The following is a 9,806-nucleotide window of genomic DNA, read 5'->3' on the forward strand; positions in this document are numbered from 1 at the left end:
GCAATGAGCTAGGAAATCCCTAAGAGCACAATCACAAGCAAGGGCCTGTAAATTATACACAATGCGTTGCTAAACTAGACTGTAACAACACTCTAGCCTAATGGGCCATTCAGGCCCAACACTCCGGCCCAAGACCCAACAACTGGGCCCAAGGCCCAATACTTTGGCCCAAGGCCCAACAACTTGGCCCGAGGCCCAACCACTTGGCCCGAGGCCCAACACTTGGCCCAAGGCCCCTAAAACCTTTCAACTAACTAAAACTACCGGTTAAGCCTAAAACGAACTTGTTGATTAATAACGAGTAAAACGTGCAGATTTTAGCATGCGACGATGCATTTAATTACATAGGATAACCTTTGAATTAAATTATTAAATTTTTACCAGACTTTAATAAATGTCTTCGGTTTATAAAAATATTTTTATTATATTTTTCTATTGGACACAAAAATCATAAAAATTCTTCTAACACAGAAAGGTATGTGCAGCTATTTCAGCGCGCAACAAAATGGTTTTATTTTTATAAAATTCATTACCGAACCAAATTAAACGATTCCAATTGGGTTTGGTTCCTAACTCAAAACAATAACTTCCAGAAGTGGAACCAACCAATTTGGACTTGTCGAAAAAAGGTTATGACGTCGGGAAGACAGCACATAATCCGTCATCCCGCATCATCTTTGACACTCGATTTTATAAATTCATAAAAACTATTCAAATCTCGTCCAAAAATTACGTATTATACCTTTCTGGAAACTAGACTCAAAGTAGAACATCATGGAATCAAGAATCGATCAAAAACAGTGGATTAACATCGCGTTACAGACCCTACAATAAACGTATACTAATCTGTCAGCAAGCTGTTATCATCAAAACTCAATCTTAACGACCAATAAACGCGTTAATATGATCAATTAAGGTGTAAAAGACATGGGGAATCATAAAACCGACCTTGAATTGAAGTTTTCACGGCGGAAACATGGCGGGGCAGAAGAAAAACGAGCAGGGGGGGTCCAGGTCCGACGGCTGCAAATAGGTTTAGGGTTTGAGTTTTCTTTTGTTTGATGATATAAAATAGTTACATCCAAGTCCCTCCAAATTGAAGTATGTAGCAACTTGGGTGGAAATTTAAGTGAGAACGTTTACGAGGTTTGCAAGGAGCTCCCGGGAGAATGCCGGGTCAAGCCCGAAAGGTGTACATAACACTACAAGATTAAACCTTTTGTCGGAAATTAACGGGCGTTACAGGCTGGGTTCATTCCAGCATTCCGTACTACAACACGGTCAAACCGGCGCCGCCGAGTCGTTGGTTCAGCTTACCCGGTCAAGGGCACGTGGTTGCTCAGACATACGCGTGTGTGTTAGTCAACCTAGTTGGCAATCAGACCGAATCTTACTTCCTATTGAGAATCGGTCCTGACTTGGTTCCGGATCCACAGGTTATAGGCATCGCTAACTGGGGAGGTGATCACTGGATATATATAAACCTGGTATGGGATTTCCCAATGTGTAGGCCAAACCCTAATTGGGAAAGAAGTGCCGTACCTGCGGCGCTCGAATGGAAAACACGGTTCGGACAACGTTTGAAGGAGTACGAAGACATACGCCAGGGTTGGCGAAGGGAATCCTCTAACGTAGATCTAGACAGCTTATAGAAGACATAGTATCAATGGACAAAAAAGCCTATAATAATAATAATAAATATTAAATAATAAATAATAAATAACAATAATTTTAATAATAATAAATAACAATAATTAAATAACAAACTAATATTAATATTAATAACTAAATAATATAAAAAATAATAAAAATAATAATAATAATAACAATAATAACAATAATAAATAATAATAACTAAATAAAAAAATAATATTAATATTAATAACTAATAAATAATAAATACTAATAAATAATGATAATTAAAAAAAAAATATAAGGCTAAGACGCCACGTATAGTATCAATGGACAAAAAAGTCAATAATAATAATAATAAATATTAAATAAAAATAATTTTAACAATAATTAAATAACAAACTAATATTAACATTAATAACTAAATCATATAAAAATAATAATAATAATAATAATAATAAATAATAATAAATAATAATAACTAAATAACAAATTAATATTAATATTAATATTACTAACTAATAAATAATAAATACTAATAAATAATGATAATTAAATAAAAATAATAGGCCTAAGACGCCACGTATAGGACTATATGTGGCGTCTAGGACCCCTTATATCAGCAGACGTCTGCTCAGCTACCAGACTTAGGCCTAAGACGTCACGTATAGGTCTATATGTGGCGTCTAGGACCCCATATTATCAGCAGACGCCTGCTCAGACGCCCACTTTCAAATTTCAAAACTCCCGCGCGAACGACCGAGCATCCACACACGAGCCTATATCGGACGGCGACCGGAATACCAAACAAGCCGACGAGATTTCACCCGACACCGACACGATATGAAGGTAATTTTTTAATATTATATTAGTGATGATGATTAGGTTAACATGATGATTAATATGGGTTGTTGATGATGTGATGATGTTGATTATGTTGTTTGGACGGATAAAACTGTCGGCCGGAGTTCGGCCGTCGGTTTACCTGGACTGTCAGACGCGGCGTATAGCTCTATACGTCGCGTCTGATATAATTTTTTTTCTGTTTATTTTTAATAATAATAATATTATTATTATTAATATTAATATTATTATAAATATTATTATTATTAATATTAATATTATTATAAATATTATTATTAATATTATTATAAATTTTATTATCAATATTTATTACTAGTATTTATTATTATTATTAATATTTTTATTATAATAATTATTATTATTTGTTATAAATATTATTAATAATATTTATTATTAGTATTTATTGTTATTATTAATATTTTTATTATAATTATAAAAATTATTATTATTTGTTGTAAATATTATTATAAATATTATTATTAATATTTATTATTACTATTTATTGTTATTATTGTAATTGTTATTGTTTTAATTATTATTTTTTATTATTATAGTTTTTGGACGACGAGATTGAGCAGCTCGGGCAAGGCGAGGGGCGGGGCCGCGGGGCCCAGGGCCAGGGGCGGGGCCGCGGACCCCCCGAGGGCAACAACGTGTTGCTCACTTACCCTCATGTGCAATTTGCTGAGGGTTCGGACACCCACACACGATACATTCGCCTATGCCATATGCACCCGTTTCCCAGCACGATTATTTCCTGGTCGTTTTTGGAGTCCTGTGACGCGCACCAGCGGGCGGCTGAGTACATTGAACAGGATACGCCCTGGAGCCGATGCTTCAGTATGCCACCATCAGCTCACCGGGAGCTGACACTGGAGGTTTACTCCACGATACGCGTTACGTAAGTTTACTCCACATCGTTATGTTTTTAATATATTATATTATATTATATTATATTATATTATATTATATTATATTATATTATATTATATTATATTATATTATATTATATTATATTATATTATATTATTACAGGCCCCGCGCGCCTGGTACGCCAGAGATTGAGATGAGGGTGCCAGGCGCCGACACGACACAGTCGGAGGTTTACTTCCGCATGTTCGGGCATGACGTCCATCTCTCAACGGAGGAGTTCGCGGTTGCTCTGGGCTTATACACCGCGCAGGAGGTACGCAGCCCGATATACACGGAGAGCATCCAGAAGATGCCGGAGGACGAGCTGCGGGTATGGTGGCGGGCCATCAGCGATCACGACTTCGGGGAAAGGACCTTGGGCACAAGTTCCAAGGTCTCGTCTACTAGGAACCCGCTGTACAGGTACGTTCTTAAAATGTATTTTATTGTTTAGTATAACGTAATATATATTAATAATATAATATAATATAATATAATATAATATAATATAATATAATATAATATAATATTATTATTATTATTGTTAATAAATTATATTATCTTATATTACACAGGTACCTTCACAGGCTGATTGCGATGTCCATTGCGGGTCGCAATCAGGGCGCGGATCACTGCAGCCTACGCGACCTGTTTTTTTGAGGTGTCTGCTGACTCACAGGCACTGCAACCTCGCTAGGGGGTTTGCAGACTATTTTGTCGCCTACCAGTTCAGGCAGGGACGAGGGTCCTTGATGGGTGGCGAGTACGTCACCCAGCTTGCGATATCTCTGGGCCATGGAGACCTGGTGGACGGCCTGCGTATCACTTCGACCCCTCCCTGCCCGCTGGACTGCCAGCGTTGCGGCGGCATGCACATTGTGCGTTCGTTCCCCGGGCCCCACGGCCCGCGGGACCGACTGGTGGCCGGGGCGGGGGCACGTGCGCCTTACGTCCCGGTGCCTTTAGTCGAGCCTCCCCCGATCGCGGCACCGGAGGTGGAGCTTGTACATGAGCCTGTCGACGCGAGGAAGGGGGGCGGCGGGGATCCTGACGACGGTGGTGCCGGACGTGAGGATCCGGGCGCATCTCAGGTACGTTTAATATATTATCGTTTTATCGTTTCTTTTAATTCGACTTCGTATTAAACGTATTTCTGTGGTTTTGTTGTTAGGGGCCGACGCAGCACGTTCCACGCACATATCGCGAGGTGCGTCTGGGTCCCACCACCAACGCTAGGTTGGAGGCCCTAGAGTTGGAGATGAGGCAGATGTCGTGCCAGACGGACTGTCGGATGAGCCAGATGTCGCGCTAGATCGACTGGCTTGTTGCCAGTCAGGTAGCGGAGCTGTCTGGACAGCAGTACACCGTGCCACCGCCACCGTCCCCCAGTTTTTACCACGAGGCGAGCACGTTTGGCGTGAGACGCGGACGGGGCGACGACATGGATGCCCCGGACGGTTCGGGGCCGAGGCGCAGGGGAGAGGACGACGTCGACGTTGGCGACGCGTTCGGGGGGGCTTGTGGGCCACGACGACGACATGGGCATGGACATGGGGGACTTCACGTAGATTTTATGTTTTAGTTGTCGTATTTTTTTTTATTTGTACAGATTTAACAATGATTTTTGGTATATATATGTGTTAACTGTTTTTCACCGAAAGGATATTAAATAATAAATAATTAATTAATTAATATATAATGATAATAATAATAACAAAATAACAAAGAAAAAAAAACATAATAAGACAAAATTGGTTGGATTTTCTAGGAACACCGGCCTATACGCCGCGTATAGACCTATACGCGGCGTATAGGCCGGTGTTTTAGCAATTGGGCGGTGTCCCTAGAAAATCCGCAACAACATACATCATACACAAAAATCTATTCTTTCAATATTAACTATATATACAGTAACTACAAATAAAAAAATAAAAAAAAAACCCCTCATTTCACACTAATTTTTCTGGCATAATCTTTTTTTCCTATCAACATAAATCATCACAAAAATCTACATTCAATACATACATAAATCACACAGAAGCATCCTCATCAATACCTCATTAACCTTAACTTCACATGCTCTGCATCGATTTTGAATTTCATATTCTTAGAAAACATGACCATTTTCAAAATAGTAAATCTACATAATGGTTACGGTTCGTACATATAACGCTTGAAAACCAGACCACTTAAAACATACCCGCCAAGTAAAGCTAGAAACAAGTCAAAACACAACCACAAACACAAACGTTGGTCGGTCGGTCGGTTGGTTTGTGATTATTGATGTATAGATTTGTAGAGCACGACGGTGACATATTTGGATAGGAACCGATGAGTGGACCCGAGGGCTACAACCGAGTCACTACTCTTTCCTTTCTGCATGTAAAGATGGTTTATAACAACATGTTGCGGTCTAGAAGGGTTCTCCATATGGTGTAACGGGGCGTTAAGCAGCGTCATTTGGAGATGAGGTGGCACTAATGGCGGCTCCTTGGCATAGTCTTCACACCCGATTTGTAAATTGTTGTAGCTTGAATCTGGGGACCGAGGGGGTTCAAAACCAGATATGCTTTCAATGTCTTCAGGAACATACTCCTGTTATCAACTACTAATTGTTAAACAAAGTTAAATAAAATAATAACACAGAAAAAAAGGGGCTGGGTTGGGGTTGGCCAGAAAAATTTCTTGTCAAACTGTTTACCCTTTTTTGAAAAGGTAGTGAATCAAACGGTTTGCACTTTCAAGCGGATTTACCCGACTGACACTTTGACCAAATACAGAGTAAATGGGTCAAAATTATGTTTGACGAAATCCAGAGTAAGCGGTTTAAAATTGTAATTGCTGCTTATACAAACAAGTCAACAAACTAATTGGTCATTGATTTTACTTCTATCAAGATTCATGAAAAATTAAACCAAATCATCAACATCCACTGAAAACCAAACAAAATCATCAAAATTCATAAAAACCACACTAAATCATCAACATCCATTAACTATCAAATTAAATCGTCAAGATTCATTAAAAATCAAATCAAAATCATCAAAATTCATTAAATATCAAATCAAAATCATTAAAAATCATCAAGAATCATGAAAATCAGATCAAGTCATCAGCATTTATCAGAAATCAAATCAAACCATCTCAAGATTTGTCCTGGCAATTAAAATGATAATCAAACAGAAAGAAAGTAAATCATCACTGACACCATAGATTCACTCAATATATGTAACCTTAAAAAAATGAATACCTGCAAATCTAGGATGTTGTAAGTATTGCCCGCTTCATCCTTAGTACAGGGCACATCAGGTGAATACCTCCATTGACCGTCAACAACAAATCTATACTGGTAAACGCCTGAAGGAAGAACCTTTAGTATGATGAAATCTTTTCCCGATCTCTGCAACGGTTTCCTGAATAAGAACAAGCGATTGCATATTCATAATTCTACAAGTGATCACATATTCATAATTCTATACGCTGTCGATACAATCTTACCTTGTTTTCCAATTGTCCCACGACCCTTCCACCGCCACTTCTTTTCCATCATAACTCCATGTAATCATTGTTGGGATTCCTTGCTCGGTTTCCATGTCTTCATAGCTCGTGGAGTTGTGCATCCATAAATTGTTTGATTGCATCTCGTCCGGTCTTTGTAACAGAGCCACGGGTACCTGAGAATACACAAAACAATGCAAAAGATCATTGTTTTGGAATACGTTCTTAAAATGCAAGTCTTCTTTTACCATATAGATTGATTTTGGATCTCTTTGCATTTTGCGCATCTTTAAAGACTTGTTGATAGAACACGATTCTTGAATTATATATATATATATACATATATAAAGAGAGAAGACGGTCTTGTCGGTCGTCAAATCCGTTTATTTTGACCGATAGAAACTAAAAAAAAGCTCCCGCTGAGACTACCCGACTCTAAAAATCTCCCTTTTGAAATATTTACAAATAAAAAGTCTTTATATCAAATACACCCATTTTCAATGATATGACATTTATACCCTTTCCTTGAAAGTTGCAGTAGGATATGGAGTTTGAAGCCAAAAAAGAAAGAGAATGGTATAACGGTCAAATTAAAAGTATATTGAATGAGACATGTAAACACGAAATTTTAAGTATTTTGAATAGGCATATTTGATATTAACTATCTTGGATGGCTAGTATGATGCTATACAAGTTTTCAAGACTACATATGAAATTGCCCCAAAAAACAACAAAGTGGTAAGAACATTTAGGGGTTGTTTGGTTCAAAAAATGCTTTCTTAAAGAACTAAATGGAAATCATTTGAAATTGTTAATGTGTTTGGTTGGTGATTTCGTTAATGAACTTCAAGTCACTTCCATTTCCGAGTCATCTGAACGGAAACTACTTGTAGCAACTACATTCGTGCATCCAATATAAACGTTCATCGCCTTTACAAATTATTACGACTGAAAGAACTAGCATCAAATCAATGTATACACACACACACACACACACAAGGCATAGTTGGCGAACAAAATAAACCCCCATCCAAACAAACCCTTGTCCCTGTCTTCGTTTCGCTAACAACTCAAGTAAACAATCAGCTCATTTCAGGAACGACTACAGACATGTAATATTATGTATGTTAAACCAAAAAACTCTAATCCAACAATCATTTGATCACAGATCTTAACACATCGAAGAATCATTTAAGCGAAATTGAAATGATGAGAAAACAAAGCATAATACCTACCTGTGGAGTGAACATCAATGGGGCACCAGAAACCCTAGGGCTTGGAGGAGGAGAGTTGCCCATAAAATCATTATTATTGTTATTGTTATCATCACCACCAGCAGCCGTACGGCCGATTGACGAGGTGCTGCCACCACCGTCGTCTCTACCATTAACGTTACCCATTTGTAATTATAAAAACCTCTTATCTCCCAATAATCATAATAAAATAACACATTTCATTCATATATAAAATATTATAAGACTAAATCATAGTGACTAAAAGTGGGATTAGGAAGAGTGAGAATGAGAAGCCTGCAGATCGGGTTGCTGCTGATTGACAAGATGATGATAATGATTGCACTGCTATGTCGACATGATGACCAACGGAATCTCAAGGGTAATCATCAACGCATTACAATTTTATATTTTGTTTTTTTCTTCATTCTTTTTTATAAAATTTGTACAATTTTTTTTTAAGTCTGGATACCATGATGAGTAGGGATGACAACCAGATCTCGGTATCTTCCAACGCAACGGTTAAATTATAAGAATAATATTTTTTGATAATATGAATCAGAGTAAGGGATATTATTAGTTAGGGCCAATTAAAATATTTTATTGGTTATGACCAGATATAACATTAATTATGATAAAATATAATATTAGTTTTAATAAAATATAGTTTTAATTATAATAAGAGGTAACATTGATTATAATCGGATATAATATTCGTTACAATAAGATTTACTATTATCAACAGTACAGTTGTACGCGTATTCGTACACCTTGTTTCAGATAAGCACGTATATATGCTATATATATATATATATATATATATATATATGTAGGGTAAGGATCCTAAGAGAACCATTGGCAAATTGAAAACTTTGAGAACCATTTTGGACCACTAAAAAAACCTTCTAAAAAAATTATTTAACAAACAAAACCAAAAATTTTAAAAAAGTAAAAAAACCAAAATTCTTATATTTCATTCCGGTTTCATTAAAAAAAATCTGAAAATTTTTTTTTCTTTTTAATTCGTATTATACCTATACACATATGTATACTTTCATTTAATCTCTAGTTACGTAATATACACATATGTACATTATCATTTACTTTAAATTATACATATGTGTATAGGAAAAAACATGTGTGTACATATTATACATATATGTATAATAAAAAAAACCGATTTTTTTTCTTTTTAATTTGTATTATACCTATACACATATGTATACTTTCATTTAATCTCTAGTTATGTAAAGTACATATGTGTACATTATCATTTACCTTAAATTATACATATGTGTATAGGAAAAAAACATGTGTGTACATACATGTACATATTATACATATATGTATATATATAATTTAGCTAAACCGAGAAATTTTTTTTTAGAAACCGGGATGATAAATAAGAACTTTGGTTTTTTTACTTTTTTTTGTTTTATGATTTTTTTTACTTTTGGGTTTTTTTGTGGTCCAAAATGGTTCTCATGGTTCTCAATTCCCAAAAAGTTCTCACATGATCCTGATCCTATATATATATATATATATATATATATATATATACACTATGTTACTAGTAATATACCCGCGCAATGTGGCAGCGACAAGAACTTTCAATACGGTATTCGTTTTTTGCTAGTTTATCATTCCTCTCGTGATGTAATGTATTAT

At 36.3% G+C, this 9,806-nt stretch overlaps 1 protein-coding gene across 1 annotated transcript; it reads right to left on the minus strand.

Moving 5' to 3' along the window:
* Positions 1-5,442: 5,442 nt before the first annotated feature.
* On the minus strand, positions 5,443-8,306 carry LOC143621647 (SNF1-related protein kinase regulatory subunit beta-2-like). The gene is made up of 4 exons (XM_077093006.1): positions 8,142-8,306; positions 6,907-7,082; positions 6,659-6,821; positions 5,443-6,003 (listed from the first exon to the last, which is right to left on the minus strand). The coding sequence occupies exons 1-4, from the start codon at positions 8,304-8,306 to the stop codon at positions 5,686-5,688; spliced, it is 822 nt and encodes a 273-aa protein (XP_076949121.1). The 3' UTR covers positions 5,443-5,685.
* Positions 8,307-9,806: the final 1,500 nt, after the last annotated feature.

Source organism: Bidens hawaiensis, unplaced genomic scaffold, assembly GCF_021521415.1.
Source record: "Bidens hawaiensis isolate Kalapana, Puna unplaced genomic scaffold, B.hawaiensis_p1.1 tig00002924_1, whole genome shotgun sequence".
Classification (NCBI taxonomy): domain Eukaryota; kingdom Viridiplantae; phylum Streptophyta; class Magnoliopsida; order Asterales; family Asteraceae; genus Bidens; species Bidens hawaiensis.

What these genes read in the sequence shown, in the direction of transcription:
- LOC143621647 (XM_077093006.1), bottom strand. Translation starts at nt 8,306, where the DNA reads ATGGGTAACGTTAATGGTAGAGACGACGGTGGTGGCAGCACCTCGTCA. An exon ending in CATTGATGTTCACTCCACAG is followed by an intron (nt 7,083 to 8,141) that starts GTAGGTATTATG and finishes GTGTATTCTCAG; the next exon opens with GTACCCGTGGCTCTGTTACA. An exon ending in ACAACATCCTAGATTTGCAG is followed by an intron (nt 6,004 to 6,658) that starts GTATTCATTTTT and finishes AGTTGATAACAG; the next exon opens with GAGTATGTTCCTGAAGACAT.